This window comes from Uloborus diversus, chromosome 7 (assembly GCF_026930045.1).
Source record: "Uloborus diversus isolate 005 chromosome 7, Udiv.v.3.1, whole genome shotgun sequence".
In the NCBI taxonomy this organism is placed as follows: domain Eukaryota; kingdom Metazoa; phylum Arthropoda; class Arachnida; order Araneae; family Uloboridae; genus Uloborus; species Uloborus diversus.
In genome coordinates this window covers 99,241,504-99,261,747 of record NC_072737.1, presented here as the reverse complement: position 1 = coordinate 99,261,747, position 20,244 = coordinate 99,241,504, and the positions used below count along the sequence as shown (strand labels likewise).

The 20,244-nt window shown below is 34.7% G+C and overlaps 1 protein-coding gene across 1 annotated transcript in view; it reads right to left on the bottom strand.

Moving 5' to 3' along the window:
- Nucleotides 1–1,843: 1,843 nt before the first annotated feature.
- The window catches only part of LOC129226811 (retinal homeobox protein Rx-A-like), a 50,853-nt gene continuing 32,452 nt past the window's right edge, over nt 1,844–20,244 (bottom strand). Inside the window, exons 2-3 of the mRNA XM_054861439.1 lie at nt 17,144–17,361; nt 1,844–2,347 (exon numbers count right to left, since the gene is read on the bottom strand). Coding sequence (XP_054717414.1) covers nt 1,844–2,347; nt 17,144–17,361 — 722 coding nt within the window. The remainder of the gene's footprint in view (nt 2,348–17,143; nt 17,362–20,244) is intronic.

Sequence of the window (20,244 nt, the reverse complement as noted above, 5' to 3'; positions counted from 1 at the left end):
CCTCAACAAGGATGTACGTGAGATGGTTCAATTTTACAAATAATAAATTTGTACACGGACATTGTATTCAACTTCCTGAATCTTCAATATAAGACACACGTTCAGCTATAACTTGGGACTAAATTGTTATAAAAGCATACAATGGAACCCCGATTTTACGTTTACCGCCGGACTAGTGATAAAAACGCACCAAGCAGGAAAATGTAAAATCAGTTTTATATACAATTTCTTTTATAACACACTCTATACTAGTTTCTTTTTCTTTCTTTCTTTCTTCTTCTTCTTCTTTTTTTTTTTTTTTTTTTTTTTGCAAATTTGCTTTTTGTATGCATTAGTAAATGAAAATTGCTTTAGAGTTTTTATGTTTTTAAGACGAATTATATATATAAAGAATGCCAGAGCGGTTTCAAATGGCTAACAACCTAATGTATGTCGAAAACAAAACTTAGAAAAAAGTTTTTGTGAGTCACGTAGAGGAATTATGAGCTTCATCTGTTTTAAGAAAGCAGTATTAAGCGGATTTTATAGAAACCGTTAACGTATGTTTTAACATTACATCTATAGCAATTTTTACGGAACAGCAGAAAATGCCATCAGAAGCGGGATACCGTATGAAACGAAAAACATAAAATTGGGGTTCCACTGTATAGCGATTTTTTTTTCCATTTGTCATCCCATATATTTATCACGTTTAGTGCTTTTAGAGCTTCTGAGTAACACTCAGCAATTTGTGCCGTATAGTTCTGAATGTGTTCCGAATTTTTACCTGGTGTTGTCATTTTAATTAAACAGCTTTCCAGTTTTGGGCGTTTGAATCATGAGTTAAAATTCTCGAGGATTATTATTCCATGGATCATCGCATTTAGTTCATGCACAAGTATCACAAAGTTTTTGACGCTTCAAAATTCGCATATGAAATGTATTATATTGCTTCATATGCTTGGTATTTTTTCATGTTACTTTTATTGTTTTTCTTAGTCTGAGAAATTTGTCCAAGATATAGTGAAAAAGTGCACTGAGAGTTAAGTCCTCTTCATTACTATTTGAATGAAATCTATGTTAGTCAATGTCTTATCTGTAGCTCAGATTTTGTTGTTATTTACAATATTATGCACATCTTTATGTAACAGTGTTGAAGTCCATTTGCATACACAACAATAGATATTCCGGAATACATTCGTGCATCTGAGCGAAGCGAGTCATCAAAACTAAAATCCAGATCATTTCATGTTTCCTTCACTCGACAAAGAAGCAGATGTCCATAGAAATATGATAATTCGTTTAGACTGCATGCTCAGCGGTAAAAAAATCGGATGAAATTTCAAATGAAAATTTAGACTCCGTCCTTTTTGTTTTTTTTAACGGCAGAGATCATGCGAAAAACATCGTCTCTTAGTAGTGATGGGCATAATCGAGAACTTTCGAGAACTCGAGCGATTGTATACTGGATTGTTTTGAATCGATAACCCGAGTTGTGATAATCGAGAACTCGAGGCGTAATAATCAAGATCTTTCGAAATCGAAAACTCGAGCGATTGAATACTCGATTACTTTGAATCGATAACTTAAATTATGATAATCGAGAACTCGAGCCGTGATAATCGAGAACTGGAGATGTGATAATCGAGAACTCGAGATGAGATAATCGAGACCTCCAGGCATGATAACCGAAAACTCGAGTTGTGATAGTCGAGAACTTGAGAGCTGATGATTGAGAACTCGTGATAATCGAGTTCTCGAATGATCTTGAATAATCGAGGATTTGATTATGAAAACTCGATTAAGCCCATCACTATTTCTTGGTCATCCGAGCACTTTTTTCTGTTCGGGAATCTCAATGTCTTCATGTCACGTGACACTTGCTGATGACCTGCAGGTGTTCCTTGGCTTTGTGCCTCAGAACGGCGATGCTGGAACTCCTGGGATCCTTCGATCTCTCCTCCCCCTCTTCCTCATCCTCGTCTTCCGGATCAGCCGACAAGTTGAGCGGGGATGTTTTCGCCTTGCTTCCGTCCCCCACCACTTGTTGCTGGCCTGGCGACAGATTGGCGGGAGTCAAGTAGCTCGGGTACACCGTGTGGAGCTGGAATCCGGGGAGTCCGGGCAGTCGCAGCCCCAGCAGGGAGGCCGGGGTAAGCCATGGGTCGAAGAGGAGCGGGGTGGCTGAGCTGAGCGCGTGGCCGGACGGGGGGTTGCCGATCAGGGGCGTGTTGTTGCCGATGGGAGACTGGGACCGGGAGCCGGGGCCGAGGAGGCTGGAGCTCATCGGACCGAGGCCGCGAAGGGCGCTTTGGTTCTCCAGTTTCTCCTGGCGACGCCACTTGGCACGACGATTTTGGAACCAGACCTGTAATAAATTCAGGAATTAGTACATCAGGGAGAACACTGCACAAATCCGAACTAAGCAGGGCCAATGAAAGCCAAGGCGAGTTACTTGTCAGTTTGGTAGCCACTTACTATTTCGATCCCAAGCTAAGCCCCCTTCAAGGGCCCGACCACTAATTTCCGAATAGGCTGACTATGGGCGCCCATAATGGAGAGCAAGTGGGGGCTCAAGCCCTCCCCCCTTTGAAATTAGAACTTCCTTGCCTTTAGTACTTTTTTTCATTGCAAAAATGTAAAAACATTTCTTCTCCAGCCATTAATGAATAAGTTATTATAAATGTCAAATTTTAATAACACTAATCGAAACTGAACAAAACACTACTGAAATCGTTTTCCATGCTGAAAATATCCTGCTAAACCTTGGGGAAAATATCTGAGCCCCCCCCCCCCTTAAATTTTTGCATAAGGGCGCCCAAGAGGCTGACATGGCCTCTCGTCAGCCTTAGAACTAAGAAGCTTCAAATAATAAAAGGAATAAATAAGTGGGTGGAAACGTTTGCCTTTTTCTACGCCGCGAAAGTTTGTTTGTGAGCACCCAATCAGCAACTGTCTCATTGTTCCTCACAGAACGTATCTCACTCTATCCCCACGAGCTTCCTACCTTTTAGGGTATTGGAGATTTCCCTCTAGCACGGGGGACCCAAAATCAAGGTATGTTAATGAGATATAATATATTACTACTTCAATGATTGATCTTTCTGGGGAAACAACTTATGATTAGAATTAAGAAATACATTTAGCTTTATTTACAAATATGTCACTCAAAAGCACTTGTTTTATAAAATCCGTTTGTCAGTGCCACAACCAGATTCTAATTTCGGGAGGGGTAGAGGTACATTTTAAACCTAAAAAATCTGTAGTCGTTGCAATAATACGTAACCATCAAAAGTTCCCACACTTTTTGTACACTGAAATATGAAAAGGGAAGGAGGAAATAATGCGGAATGTAGTGTGCAGTAAGCGGGAATGCTTTTTTTCCCCCTTCAAATTTGAATTTTCTTCTTTTTTCTAAGTACAGTTTCAAATAAAAATTTCACGTAAAACTCTCAATTAGGAGCAAAAAAAAGAATAAAATGAAATAAAGTACCTCAGCTTCAGATTTTTTTTTTCACAAAGCCCTAATTGTGACCTACCATTTCATTCAGCATACTTTCTAGTACATAAATAAAGTGACAGTTTGCAAAAACTTCATCCGGTGTTTTTCTTCTGGCTCTAAGCGTGCAAGGTTGTAGAAAAGGCTTAGCATACGCAAAAAACATCGTCTAAGTTTTCTTGCGTAATGTAAAAATGTTTGCAAATTTTTAAAAGATCTATGGTTATTTTAAAAGATTAGCTGTTGGGCCCAATAAAAATGACTGTTCTTTTTACATATATTATAAGATAAATATTTTAATTTATTTGGTTATTTCATTAAAAATATTTGCGTTACGTTAGTCACGAAAGTATACTATTTTCTGTTTAAAAACTAAACCAGATGATAGAACCAAACATCACTTTTTATTTTCTTTCATCTGTATCATATCTACTTTAAAAGTGCAAAATATTTATTTTAGATACAGTAGAAATAAAATAATTAGTGTGACTAACGTAACACTTTAGATGTGACTAACGTAACACTTTAGATGTGACTAACGTAACATTTTAAAAATGATTGCTAGTGTTTAAAACTTATTTAATTTAATGTACATTTTCATGAACAATTTGGAATGAGTACTCATTCAACATTGATTAAAAAATCTAGGGTGAAAATACCAGTAATGTTACAATGTAGACCTTCTGTCCACTCAAAAAAAGGGCTTTTTTAAAGGTCTTCTTTAAAAAGAAATGCTTCTAATTTAAAGAAGAATTATTATTTTTTGAAAAGAAGGATGAGTAAAGCGAAATGAGTATGCTGAATATGCATTCGACACAAGAATCCAAACTAAATAATTAAGAAAATAGACAGACAATCTTAACAAAGGAGAACTATTCTATATTTTAGAAAATAACTCCACTAATTATTAAAATGAAGTACTGGCAGCTTGTTGGAAAACATTTGAAGATGTAACATGATATAGTGACGATAAACGCTGCTGCAGCATATTACAGAAAATGCATGACTGATCATTCAGAAATTTAAACATTTGCTGTGATATCTGATGGAATATTCAATTCCATTAATTGCATTCTGCAAAAATGTTTGAAAATTTTTTTTTCTCAATGTTACATTTTAAATTCAGGATACACAACACTATTCGTTCGAAAAACAGTAAACCTTGAAGAATAATATGTCATTGAAAAGTACTACGGAGTTTCTTAAGACGATAGCAAGTATATTAGCAAAATACTAGAATTTGATGAAACTATTAACTTGTATAAGGTAAACTTTTTAAAACATAAATATTTAAGAAATTATTTAGCCCCAAAATAATGTTATTCAATTAGTAAAAGCAGTTTTTTTTTAAATGTATTTTGGCACATTCAGATGGAGTTAACTAAACTCATTTCTTCCGTTTAATTTCTTACCCTAATGCAGAAAAAAGTAAGGAAAGAACCATAATGTAGCATAAAAAAGTTCCTAAAGAATGTAAAAGTAATGAAAGTGCAAGAGATTAATTACAAAAAGTTTTTTCTTTGCATGCATTCGATGGTTACGTTAGTCACGCAGTCTTTCGTAAAAGTACGACTAAGGGCCAAAAAAAAAAAAAAATGTAATAAATATGTTGTATATTTTTTGAAATAGACTATTTTCCTCTTACAAATATATCAGACAATTTTAATTGCTTTCGTAACTTTCAGAAAAATTTGTCTCGTAAAATAAGCATTGTTTCTCAGGGATGCAAAAATGTTACGCTAGTCACAATGCCTTTTTCGGGGAAAAAATACCTACCAGAGATTATTTTGCTTCAAATTTTTGGTAGAAATGGAAAAATAGTCGCCTTGTACATCCTAAGTATGCATAAAAAAAAATTCTTTTTACTTCCGGTTTTAAGTAAAAAGAGTTTAAAAAAATCAGCTGCGAATATTTCGTTAGTCACTATGGTATGACCCAGTAAGCTTTGCAGGCTTTAAGTATTTTTTCTAATCGAAAGATCTGATTTTATACCTTCGAAGAACTTTGTTCGAAGTTTTTACGTCGAGTACAACGCCTGTAATTGTGTTTAAGAATAAAAAAGATAAGGATGAATATTATTTTTTGTTTGTTGTAGGATACTTTCGGTCTTTAATCTTACCTTTATAGTTTTCTTTCTTTCTTTTTTTTTTTTAGTTTTTGAGAGTGGACAGTTTTTTTTTTTTTTTTTTTTTGTCTCCTGGTATTTCATTCGTATATTTATTATTATAATTTTTTAATGTCCCCCTTTTTTAGATTTGGGATGGAAAGGTTGAGTATTGATCCCCCTCATATCTACGCCAGTTCGTTAGTCCTTGTTAAAACTCATTTTGCACTTCCAGTCATCTACAGAGAGCGATCAATGCTAAAGATCGCGTTCATACGAGGAGATATTGAACTCCGTCTGTTTATTTAATTTCTTTGATGCGTCTGACAGACGGGCAGCTCCAAAGGTCTACGGCTTTCAACGCTGTCCGTCTGTTGAACTCGGACCATGCGCCACATCCTGAGCATGCGATTGCAGTCACTGGAATCTAATGCGGCATGTGTCAAGGTTGCACCGATATCTCCCATTTATGCTTTTAATTTTATTTCTCTCAATTGTATTAAGTAAAATGCTAAGAACTCGCACACTCTGCAATGTTGGAATTCAGGCCATTGTTTGGATTTTTTCTTTTGCTAGAATCATTAAGTCTGCCCCTAGAATTGCTTTTAGCATTGGAACTATTATTTTGGCTTCATGCCTTTATAAAATCATCAGGAAAACTAGATTCTACCGTTGTATACAACATTTTTAAATGCACTTAAATCAACAGTGTTAATGACATAAAAATGTCAGGGGAAAGTTTCCCTTAGTTTGAGCAGATGTAAATACAGAAATATAAAACAACGTTTTAATACAACCATTTCGCAGGTGTATGCCCTTGTTTCGGGGTAAGAAGAAACCCAATTTTTCAATGCAAAAGAAGTGATCTTTTGTCGGATGTCTTTTCATACTTTTGATTTGTTTTTGATTTTCACATTTGATATGCTCACTTTTTCTGCATTGAAAAGTGGATTTCTTGTTACCCGAAACATGTGTATGCAACTTTCCTGATAATTTATGCATTAAAACATTGTTTTATACTTTTATTTTTATTTTTCAAGAACAAAGATATTTATTCAATTCGCAGTTGTAATTAATTTTAATAATTCTCTAATGTATTTTTCGACCAAAATATCTTCCATGCCGAACCGGATATGCTTTAACTGAGCTGTTCGGCATTGCTTTTTACCGATACCGGTCGTTTACGTTGTCTCGATATTGAACTAGTATGTTGTGGCCATTACGAAACTTTCTTCTATATTTTTCTTTTTTTTTTTCTGATCCCTCCCCATGCTTGACGAGGAATCAATATTCCCAACAAAAACAAAATTACACATGCAAAAACTTGACGACCATCCCAATGTCTGAATTATTGCAAAAGCAAAGCAAAGAGCGAAAATTGAAAGTTATTTTAAAAGCCTTGCTTGAATTAATTACAAATATTTTATTTGTTAACAAACAAAAGATGGCAACAGTTAAAAATTTTAAATCATTGAGATAATATTTCTGATCATTTCCATGCAATTAAAATCACGAGAAATACGCAGACGACAGTTGATTACGATTCATCGTTCTTATTGTTGCATTAATAAAGCTTTTTTATTTGCAAAAAAAAAAAAAAAAAAAAAAAAAAAAATCAACACCTCTTGGAGCGATTGGCGTCAAAATTGAACCAAAGCCTGTTTACATATGGATTCACATATATTCCGAATTTCAACCAGACTGTAGCATTACTTCTTGAGATAGGACACTCACAATGGAAAAAAAAGAACGGGCGATTGCGCTACCCCCTTTTTAGCTGTTGACACCAAAATGAAATCAGCTCTTATACCCACTAAGGGCTACCTGCCGATAAATTTTTCTTTCATTCCATTCATTATTTCTTGAGATCCAGCAGTCACAATTGACGACAAAAAACGTTCTATAGCTAAACCCCCGTTTGAGTTATTGACACCAAAATTGAATCAGCACCTGTTCCTGTTAATGGCAACATATGGACCAAATTTCGTTTGATTCTGCCAGTTACTTCCTGAGGAATAGCAAGCACGCGTAACTCAAAAAACGTCCCATTGCTCCACCCCCTTGGAGGAATTCGCGCCAAAAACCAATGGGCACAAGTTCACATAGGGGCACATATGTGTACCAAATTTCGTTCGATTTCATGCGGTAGTTTTTGTTGTAGAGCGGCCACAAAAAACTGGTCACACACAGACGTGACACACATACACACACACAGACAGACAGACATTTTCCAAAAATAGTCGAAATGGACATAGCACACCTCAAAACGTTCGAATCCGTCGAAATTCGAAAATTTGCACGAAGCCAATACTTTCATCTATATATTAGATATAGAAGAAAGTAAAAATTGTACGAAATACGAGTATTGCAATTACTAGTGCAAAAGCTTTAAAAGTAAAAATGTTAGGGGAGGGTGGGCCAAAGCGGGTAGACCTTCGTATGGCCTCCCATGCTGAGTAAGCACCGATGCATACGCATGTCGTGTTTACATGAACACCCCCAAGTTTTAATCAGTCCCGGCGAAGCAGCGGTGAAGCGGCATGGCGCAAACAGGCTTAAAATAATAATAAAACTAGTATGTTGTGGCCATCGCGAAACTTTCTTCTATATTTTTCCTTTTTCTGATCCCTCCCCATGCTTGACGAGGAAGCAATATTCCTAACAAAAACAAAATTACACATGCAAAAACTTGACGACCATCCCAATTCGGAACTCCAGCGCTCGAATACGCTACCTTGCGGTGATTTATAAAACTGCGTCTGCACCTAAAACATTGCCACGTTGCGCATCACGTGTGTCTGTTGACGTAAACACAGGCAGTTTGTTCTGAGTATTTATTAACGCAATCGATGTGTCTTAGTTTGCTTTCAGCTACAGAAATTAATTCGTCCCTTAGTAGTATTCTCGAGCTTCTCAAAATAATGTTAGTTTTCCTTATTTCCTTCTAAAATATGAGTTGATTGAGAAATGGTGAAAGCGAAAACTCTGGATTAACAAACTTGGATAACGTTATACAAGGTAAAAATTTTTATTGTTTTGTATGAATTTTTAAGAATATGAGTTTTTTTTAATCTTAAATTAATTTAACTAATCATATTTTACAGCAGCATTTAGTTGGAATGGACAGTATGAAAAATATTTTCTTGAATATATTATCTTAGAACAAAATGAATAACCGAGAAAGAATTTACTTTATTCCTTTTATTCTCAGCTGAAAGGTTTCGCCAAATTTGTTTAGGGTTATAGTAGTTTTAGTATTGTGCAAGCAAAGTAGCCTTGGCGAGTTTTCGCGTTTTTAGTTAAACCATTTTTAATTTTTATCATGAGTGGAATAAAATGATAGTAAGATTACAGAATTCGATAAGTAAAAAGAAATAATGGTCAATCAACTGAAAAGAAAACTACCACCATATATAAACTGTGAGTACACATTTTATTTATTTTGTTCTGAGTGAATTTGAATAAATATCAGTTTTTCAATTCGATGAAAAAAAAAAACGAACTTAACAACATTGACTGGACACTTTTCTTTAACCTAATTCCACATAAATGATTTAAATAAAATTTGTTACTACAGTATCCTACTGAAATAGACAGTATGCAAATAAATTTTCTTGAAAATATTTATCGCAGAACAGATTGAAAAATCCAGAAAGAACGTTAAGAATTTGAACAATAAAAAATAAAAGTTCGCCAAAAATCTGTTTATAGTGTTATGGTTTTAAAATTATGTGAAAGAATAATGTATCTTGACAAGATTTCGCATATCAGGTAAATTATTTCCATGACGAATGAATTAAATGCATGATTTCTTTGGATATCCAATCATATAGTCATAGAAATAAATTATCTAGTGTTAAGCGTTACTCTTGACAGTCTGCCACGTATGTGCACTATGTGACAAAAATGTCAACAAATGCCGGAAATGTCACGAAACTGAACTTAATATGTACTAATGTATAGAAAAAACGGTACAAAATGAAAATGCCGTTCGAAGCGAACCAAAAATTTATGAATTCCGAATTCAACATCGTGAAAATGGCTGCTTCAGAACAACTTACTGTGTGTTCTACATTAATTGTTTACTTTCGTAATACTTTTTGGTTTCTAATCTCTTTCTATATGGGTCAGAATATCCACAAGACTTTGAAAAATCTTTTCAAACGAATAAAGCGAAAAAATCATACATACGAACAAAAATCACAACACTTTTAGCATTTTCTTCGCTACCACATGCGTTTGTTTTAGTTTTCAATTCCGCCATTAAACAGTGACTGCAGTGCCCCCTATAGTTCGTTGGAGTTGCGAATGTCTGAATTATTGTAAAAACAAAACAAAAGCGAAAATTGAAAGATACTTTAAAAGCCTTACTTGAATTAATTACAAATATTTTATTTATTAACAAACATAAGATGGCAACAGTTAAAAATTTTAAATCATTGAGATAATATTTCCGATCATTTTAATACAATTTAAATCACGAGAAATACGCAGACGACAATCTATTACGATTTATCTTTCTTATTGTTGCATTAATAAAACTATTTTTATTCGCAAAAAAAAAAAAAAATCAACACCTCTTGGAGCGATCGGCGTCAAAATAGAACCAAAGCCTGTTTACATATGGATTCACATATATTCCAAATTTCAACCAGAACGTAGCATTACTTCTTGAGATAGGGCACTCAAAATGGAAAAAAAGAACGGGTGATTGCGCTACCCCCTTTTTAGCTGTTGACACAAAAATAAAATCAGTTCTTATACCCACTAAGGGCTACTTGCCGATAAATTTTTCTTTCATTCCGTTCATTATTTCTTGAGATACAGCAGTCACAATTGACGACAAAAAACGTTCTACAGCTCAACCCCCGTTTGAGTTATTGACACCAAAATTGAATCAGCACCTGTTCCTGTTAATACCAACATATGGACCAAATTTTGTTTGATTCCGCCAGTAACTTCCTGAGGAATAGCAAGCACGCGTAACTCGAAAAACGTCCCATTGCTCCACCCCCCTTGGAGGAATTCGCGCCAAAAACTAATGGGCACAAGTTCACATAGGGGCACATATGTGTACTTAATTTCGTTCGATTTCATGCGGTAGTTTTTGTTGTAGAGCGGCCACAAAAAACTGGTCACACACAGACGTGACACACATACATACACACACACACAGACAGACAGACATTTTCCAAAAATGGTCGAAATGGACTCAGCACACCTCAAAACGTTCGAATCCGTCAAAATTCGAAATTCGAAAATTTGCACGAATCCAATACTTTCTTCTATATATTAGATATAGAAGAAAGTAAAAAGATACATTTCTTAAAAGTAAATCAGTTTTGTAACTTGTGATTAGTCGATAACCAGCTTTTTACTTTCTTCTATATCTAATACATAGAAGAAAGTATTGGATTCGTGCAAATTTTCGAATTTCGAATTTTGACGGATTCGAACGTTTTGAGGTGTGCTGAGTCCATTTCGACTATTTTTGGAAAATGTCTGTCTGTCTGTGTGTGTGTATGTATGTCACGTCTGTGTGTGACCAGTTTTTTGTGGCCGCTCTACAGCAAAAACTACCGCATGAAATCGAACGAAATTTGGTACACATATGTGCCCCTATGTGAACTTGTGCCCATTGGTTTTTGGCGCGAATTCCTCCAAGGGGGGTTGAGCAATGGGACGTTTTTTGAGTTACGCGTGCTTGCTATTCCTCAGGAACTAACTGGCGGAATCAGACAAAATTTGGTCCATATGTTGCCATTAACAGGAACAGGTGCTGATTCAATTTTGGTGTCAATAACTCAAACGGGGGTTGAGCTATAGAACGTTTTTTGTCGTCAATTGTGACTGCTGTATCTCAAGAAATAATGAACAGAATGAAAGAAAAATTTATCGGCAAGTAGTCCTTAGTGGGTATAAGAGCTGATTTTATTTTGGTGTCAACAGCTAAAAGGGGGGGTAGCGCAATCGCCCGTTCTTTTTTTCCATTGTGAGTGCCCTATCTCAAGAAGTAATGCTACGTTCTGGTTGAAATTTGGAATATATGTGAATCCATATGTAAACAGGCTTTGGTTCAATTTTGACGCCAATCGCTCCAAGAGGTGTTGATTTTTTTTTTTTTTTTTTGAATAAAAATAGCTTTATTAATGCAACAATAAGAAAGATAAATCGTAATAGATTGTCGTCTGCGTATTTCTCGTGATTTTAATTGAATGGAAATGATCGGAAATATTATCTCAATGATTTAAAATTTTTAACTGTTGCCATCTTATGTTTGTTAACAAATAAAATATTTGTAATTAATTCAAGCAAGGCTTTTAAAATAACTTTCAATTTTCGCTCTTTGCTTTGCTTTTGCAATAATTCAGACATTGGGATGGTAGTCAAGTTTTTGCATGTGTAATTTTGTTTTTGTTGGGAATATTGCTTCCTCGTCAAGCATGGGTAGGGATCAGAAAAAAAAAAAGAAAAATATAGAAGAAAGTTTCGTGATGGCCACAACATACTAGTTTTTCTTGTCAATAACATTACGTTATTCTGACACTATCCACCTACGAACTGCGATAGTCATTTCGTTTGTTTCGTTGAAATAAAAAACGTGCCTTCGGTCAAAGCGGGTCGGGCAAAGAGGATATAGGATTTAATAATAGGATTATATTTATTTCTAATTTCTTGACTCGTGTGCTGACTTAGATTTTCCATTTCAATAGGATAAGTATAACTTTAAAAAGTTATTTTTTAGGATGGCAATTAATTAGTCTATTAATTTAATCAGTTATTGCTGTATGTTTTATAAACAAATGTGCTGACTTTAAATTGGATAAGTTCTACTTTTTTATGTATTTTTTTTTTATAATAGCAGGTAGCTCGTCAATTATTTTAATCATTTATGTCTTCAGATTTGATTGTCAAACGGACCAAACCACAATTAGTCAAGCTTACCCGCTTTGGGCTCCCTGGTAGGGCAAAGCGGGTTTTTCAAACGTTTGTAAAGTTTGATAATAATTAAAATTGGGTTTGAAACAATACAAAAATCACGTTTTATTTTGAAGTTCAAGAACCTTGCTGGGAAATAAAACCGAAATTGTTGCGATAAAAATCCAAAAACTACAATTTCGAGCGTTCTTCGAAAACCTACCCGCTTTAGGCCACCCTCCCTTATGCACACATTTCTTTCCAGAGTTCCCTGTACCTATCTATTATTACATATGGTTTATCCGGTTGGATGGGGCCCCGAAATTTTTTTGTTTTTGATTCGGAACAGAAGCAGAGCAAGCGCAATCCCTGATCCAGCAGCCCGAGACCGAATAATTTGAAATGGGAAATTATGAAGGATTTTGTGACTACGCCACATTTAACGTGCCCCAGTCAAAATTAGTGAACACGGAGCATCTTGGATCGGCTGGCATTGATCCCGAAATCCTCCAGTTAGGAGTCAAAAACCTTACCGATGAGGCCCCCTTAGATTCAATCTCTCTCTCTTTCTCTCTCTCTCTCTGTCTCTCTCTCTCACACACACACATATATACAGTTGGCTCTCTGTTTTTCGACTTTCAATGGACCACAAAAAATCGTCCTTAAGTAGAAAGCGTCCTTAAATAGAGAAAGTCGTTAAATAGAGCGTCGTTAGGATCAAATATATATATATATATATATATATATATATATATATATATATATATATATATATATATATATTATATTAGAGAGAGAGAGAGAGAGAGAGAAGCGATTTTACGTAACTATCTGAATTTTTAATCACGTGTCTCGCTTTGAGAATTTTAGATGAATATAAATACATTGTTCGTTCGAAATTTCGTAAGGCGGATGATAATATATATCTTACACGAAGTGTGATAAAAATTGCGTTTTAAATGTTTGTATTTAATTAAATAATTTTCAACTTATGAGGAAAAATCATGATCGTAAGCAGAAAGATAAGTTTTAACTTCCTATATTTATTTATGAATTTATTTATTTGTTGTTATTATTATTATTAGTTTTGTAAAAAAAGTTAATAATCTCTCTTTTATTTATAGTGAGGCGTCTGGAGGGAAAAAAATGTTCTACCTGAAATAAGAAGGTGCTTGTCTCCCTCTTCAGTGTGGTTTTCCCATACTCATACAATCGAAGAAATGAGTAGAAAGAGAGAGAGAAAAAATACTAATAATGTTTTTCTCCCCGGTAAGTAATCAACTTTATTGAATATTAAAAGAGGTATTTATAAATTTCAGATTACTCTGCAAAATTTTTATCCTTATTTAAGAAAATAACTCCGGAAGCTCACATAGTGCAGTACTGCCGTGCGCAAGTAAACGACAGTCTCTGCTAAAATGAGTTTTCGAGATATTTGAGGAAACGCGTTTTGGATTCAATACAAATAATAGATAAATGTTGGAAGTAGACGATTTCCCCCCCCCCCCCCGCTTTGTTTCAGCGGAAACTAAATACGCGAGCTTGCACAGTAAAGCAAACCTGCAATATATGATAAAAATACCAAAAAAAGAAAAATGAAAAATGACAAAATGAAAAATTTACATTTACTACTCTGTACCTTCCCACGGCAGAGTAAGTTTCTTACACTCATGGTCATAGTTATTGCTATGATTTTAAATAAACGCAATACGCAAGGAACAAGATCGTATCCAGTTCAACATGGAAGGGATGGGAGGTCACTGTGTCCTCCCAAAATTTTCTTTATTCGGCAAATTTTCAGACGATGCAGCAAAAGCTAGTTTTATCGGCAAAATTATCATCCTTCTACGAAATTTGGAGTTCCATTCGGCAAAGGGACAGTTTCCTCTCTCCCAAAATTTTAGGTTCGTGGCCCCTCTGGGAAGGTCCATCCATTTGGCAACTACGGAACTGGTCTATTGCCCCACTCCCTCCAAAATTTTGGAATTCTGAAGTGATAGCGGTATTAATCCAACTAAACCCCAATAACTTTCCCTTTTCAATGGGCTCCCAAAAAAGACGTATACATTTTCAAACTCAGTGACAAATTTACTACAGCTGAATATTAAAGTTTTTTTTTTAATATTTTTTTATTTTGGAAGACGCTCATGGCAAGGAACGAAGGTGAGAAATTTATGTGCATCTTAAATAAAACAATTTTTTCTTCTTGATATAAATCTCCAACAGATGGCAGCATCGATGAAAGATTTCTGCATGAAAGTAAAATATAGGTTGTAGTATCTTTAGAAATTACGTAGTTTTCGAATTCGATTGAATATGAATTCCGAGCTCTGGGTGCGACAGGGGTGTCGCCCCCCTCAAAGTTCTATGGCGCAATTCCCCCCCCCACATTTTTTTTTGTCAACTTAAAGCCATTTATTTATTTATTTATAATAATAATCATTATTTTGTTAGAAAAGTACTGTGCTACACCAAAAACATACACATACACAGAAATAATGAAATAAATAAAATGAAATGAAAATAAAAATGAAATGAAATAAAACAATAATTTAAATTAAAACAAATCAATAAATAAATATAAATAAATAAAATTAATTTAAAAAATCCCCCCTAAAAATTTTGATGGCGTAACTTGCGTCATAATTTTCCCCTGTGGGCACCCCTGGGGTGTGACTGGCATAGCGAAGAAGGGGGTGGATGATGATGCCTCTCTGATGAACTTTTTTTTATTGGAGTACAGTGGCAAATTTAACCCAGCAATCTTTTTATATTTTCTTACTAGCGGTTGGTACCCGCACGGTTTGTCCGTAGTAAAAAATTGAAATGTCATTTGGTTCGCTTGTATATTTACGTAAATTTCTCGCCAATATAGCTGTGTTAATTTGCTCGCCCATGTTATGGTAATTTGATCGTCCACGTAATGATAATTTACTCGCTTATGTTATGATAATTTGCTAAGTAAAATGGACTTAAAATTGGAATAGAAAAAGAACAAAATCGAATTTTCGAAAAATCGCTTCGAGGTGCTCACTCCTATGCTAAGAACTAATTTTGTGCCAAATTTCATGAAAATTGGTCGAACGGTCTAGGTGCTATGCGCATAACAGATATCCAGACATACAGACTTTCAGCTTCATTATTAGTAAAAATTTCTGTTTATCATCGATTTATAGTTATCGAATTTCTATTCCTCGAACTACGTCTATGCATTTAGTTAAGTATATCTATATATATCTATATTTATATTATTTATATTTATCTATCATATTTATCTATCTATTTATCTAGTTACCTATTTATATTTATCTATTTTTTCTACTCATTTATTTATCTCTTTCTATTAACCTTTCTATGTATTTATATCCATGTATTTAGCCAACTGTATCTATATCTATCGATATTTATATTTGTTTAATAATATCTATCAATTTACTTATTCATATTTATCTATTTTTCTATCCATCTGTTTATCTTCGCCTATTTGTCTTTTGTTCATATCTATGTATTCAGTAAACTATCTCTCTACCTATATCTATCCGTATTTATATTTATCTATTAATATCTATCTATTTATCTATTTTTCTATCAATCTATTTGTCTCTGTATATTTATCTTTCTGCTTATATTTATGTATTTAGTTAACTTTCTCTCTATATCTATCCTTATTTATATTTATCAATTAATAACTATCCATTTACCTATTCATATTTATTTACTTACTTTTCTATCCATCTATTTATCTCTGTCTATTTATCTTTTTTTTATATCTATGAATTAAGCTAACTATCAGTCGATAGCTCTCCGTATTTATATTTATCTATTAATAGCTATCCATTTAGCCATTTATAGATCTATTTATCTACCTTATCTTTTTATCCATCTTTTTGTCTCTGTCTGTTTAACTTTATGTTTATCTATGTATTTAGCTAACTATCATTCTACCTATATGTGTATCCATATTTATGTTCATCAATTAATCTCTATCTACCATTTTATATCTACCTATCTATTTTTCTATCCATCTATTTATTTTTAATATACACGCGACGACCTTTTTTTTTCTGATTTGAATGCAACAATACAACTGTTGTTTTGAATCTCCCAATGAGTTAAGGTTGTTAGGCTTGCCAGACGTCCCCGGTATGACCGGGACAGTCCCGGTTTTCAGACCAAGTCCCGGTGTTCCGGCTGGTTTACTTAAAGTCCCGGAAAAAAATAAATTTGATTGCAAATGACCAAAAATGTCTAAAAATTGTTAACTGTGAATGGTTATTTAGGATAAGTACTTTATCAGTGTTCTTTGGGGTAAATTACAGGCTTCAGACAGTTTATGATGTAATGTAATTTCAGAAGAATAAAAAAGAAACCTTTCCACACAAACACGATGAAAAATTACTGTCATTCACTAAGTGTCAATGCAAGTTACAAGTCACGGCGTGTGTTTGTTTTACCTTTTTCATCCGCCATTAGACAGTGGCTGCAGCGCCCCCTATAGTTCGTTGGAGTTGCGAATCAAAACAAACCGAAACAGCTTATTTTTAATGAATTTTCTTCCTTAATACCAGACTCTATAAAGACCTTGAAAACTCGAGGTCTCCGAATGACACCAATACACATCTATGCCAAAAGAGCAGCCTTACCTGCACCCGCACTTCGGGCAGGTTAACTTTGACCGCCAGCTCCTCCCTGCTGTAGACGTCCGGGTAGTGTGAGCGCTCGAAGGCTCGCTCCAGTTCGTGCAGCTGGTAAGTGGTGAAGGTGGTGCGGTTGCGGCGGTGCTTCTTGTGTTGGCGGGAGGCGTCGCCCTTGCCGCCGGACAACCACTCGTCCGCACCCCCGGCCGAAGAGGACTCCGAGCCTGTGTGGGAGCAAAAAAGGAAATATTGGGTGCTTTTTGTAAATGAAAGACAATTTATTCAAAACCAAAAGCCATATTTACAAAATTAACGGAGACCTGAGTTTCGGAGTAAACAATTTACTCCTTCATCAATGAAAAAGGTGTGAGTGGCGAAGAGTAATAAGCCTGAAATGTGGGAAGACAAATGACCCTTTTTATACGAATTCAGTGCACAAAAGCAAAGCGACCAGAACTCGTTTCTTGGTTCGCGGTTATTTGTAGCAATATCGGATACCGGTATTTCGATACATAAAATACACCGTGAGCTCAGTCATTCCATCCAAGGACTGCAGTTTCGTGCTTTTTAGCACTCATCAGCCCGGAATAGGAAGTAACTGAGCTGGTGGCGGAAAACCTCTTAAAGTAGCCAAAAGAGCCAAACAAACTGGTAGCTAACGTAGAATTAGCACACTGGTACATTAGCTACTAGTTTGTTTGACTCTATTGGTTCATTTAATATGTTTTCCGCCTACAGCTCAGTTACTTCCGAATCCGGGCTGATGAGTGCTAAAAAGCACGAAACTGTAGTCCTCGGACGCAATGACTGAGCTCACGGTGTATTTTATGTATTTCTGCCTTAGGTCGAGGCTTAGGGCGGTAATGTGCTGCAAAAAAAAACGGTATTTTAAGCTATATTGAAATTTTGTAATATCAGTATCTGCTGAGGTGAAATACTGGTATTTTTGGTATTAGCAGCAAATAATAAGTGCTTTTTAATTAAGGTGTTTCTAATTTAACTTATTATATATTTACTGTATATTTTAATGTGAGTTTCTTTGAGTTGAGGCAGTATCAAAGTCAATCTATTGGTGAAAAAATATCTCATTAAAAACACGAACTAATAGAATATCAAACTTGAATCGCCACTCAAGGAGAAATTACCTACAACCTATACATAGAATTTGAAGTGGCAGTGCAGGCGCAGTTGGATACGGTCAAGTCATCCTTTCAGTGGTTCTATAATAAATTACTTTTAAGTAAATAAAAAAAAAAAAAAAGCCGCCTTCGAAAAATACCCAGGAACTAAAAAGCAAAAAATAACTGATTACACTTACATTCTATTTCCTACCCAAACAGAGAAATGAAATTTATTTTACAATTCCAGTACAAAAATCAACTAAACTAAACACCGAATTATAAAATAAACATTGATTTAAATTACTATACGATGAATTATTTTAAATACCTAACTAATTATATACGATCTTTTAATTTTTAATAACCTTTTGAAGTCTGGGCCTCCTATAAATTACTACCCAACGTAACTGAATAGGTTTAGTTTTAAAGACTAATTTCGCGTATAGTTAAATTAGTGTTCAATTCAGGATTCGGTGGGTTGCCAGTTACGTTATGTAGTTGTATATAGGAGGCCCTGACTTCAAAAGGTTATTAAAAATTAAGAGATCGTCTATAATTAGTTAGGTATTTAAAATAATTCATCGTATAGTAATTTAAATCAGTGTTTATTTTATAATTCGGTGTTTAGTTTAGTTGATTTTTGTACTGGAATTGTAAAATGAATTTCATTTCTATGTTTGGGTAGGAAATAGAATGTAAGTGTATTCAGTTATTTCTTGCTTTTTAGTTCCTGGGTATTTTTCGAAGGCGGCTTTTTTTTTTATTTAAAAGTAATTTATTTTTTGCTTTTTAGTGGTGCAAATAACACGGCGAGAGTCTCGGAGACTTCCGACGACTGTGAAGAAAGTTTTTTTCAAATGCGTAACTATGTACAAAAAAAATTGTCTTCATCATTTGTTTAACTTTATCAAAGTTTGCTTTCCGAAAGCAAATGCACGAGTCACTAAAAAAAAACAAAACAAATCGCTTTAAGTTTAAATTTGTAAAAATGTAAATTTTAGAATTGTAATATTGTAAATTGTAATTTATGTTTCGCAATTAGTGTCATGTAACTCGTGATAAAAGTCGCATGTTTCTTCACATGGCCCCACTATAGATGAAGATTAAAAATTCCACTAGAATGAATTTTATGTTTGCTTCAGAGAATCCTCAATTCAAAGTTTTCATTATCATTACTCTTAATAATATATATTTTTAGTACTTTCTTCAACTGTAGGTAAAGAAAGTATAAACCTTTGTTTTATGGCCTTTGTTTATCAATGGGTTTTATAAGATAAATAAATACCTTTGTGCTGAACAGTAAAGTAAGTTTTTGTCGGATGTCTTTTCATCCATAAGCTCATTATTTTTTGCATTGAAAAAGGCGTTCCCTGAAACGTTGAAACACGTGTCTGCTGTAATTGGCAAATTAGTGCTTTTTCTAACGTTGTTTGTCATACTTTAATGGGTTTTATATTTAATCGTTTGTGAGGGAAATTGCATGAAATTTATTGTTATACCCTTAACTTTTCCCTAAAGAGCAAATAGGGTAAATCAAAGATTTGGAACCTAAGTTAGACCACCCCTAAACAAAACCACCACTAAACAAAAAAAAGCATAAAAACCGGTTCACTAAGTGAGACGATATACAAAGTTAATAAAGTACAAATCGATTTAAATAAAAGTATGATATTTGAAGAGTTCCCCCAATTTCATCAAACCTGAACTTGATTAACATTAGACCGCCGAGGAACTATGCTGTTTCAAACAAAAAAAGACTCTTCCTTATCGGTACAGGCAGGGGCGTGCACAGAAATTTTGGAGCCCCACCACAAATGACTTTTCCGGGCCCCTCTCCATATTGTTTACCCCTATATTTCACCGTTAGTTACAAAAATATTGGGCCCCCTCCAGGCTCGGGCCCGGGCCAACAGGTGTTCCTCCCCCTCCCTGTGCACGCCCCTGGGTACAGGTGTCTTCTAGTATTTATGGAACATTGTACAAAGA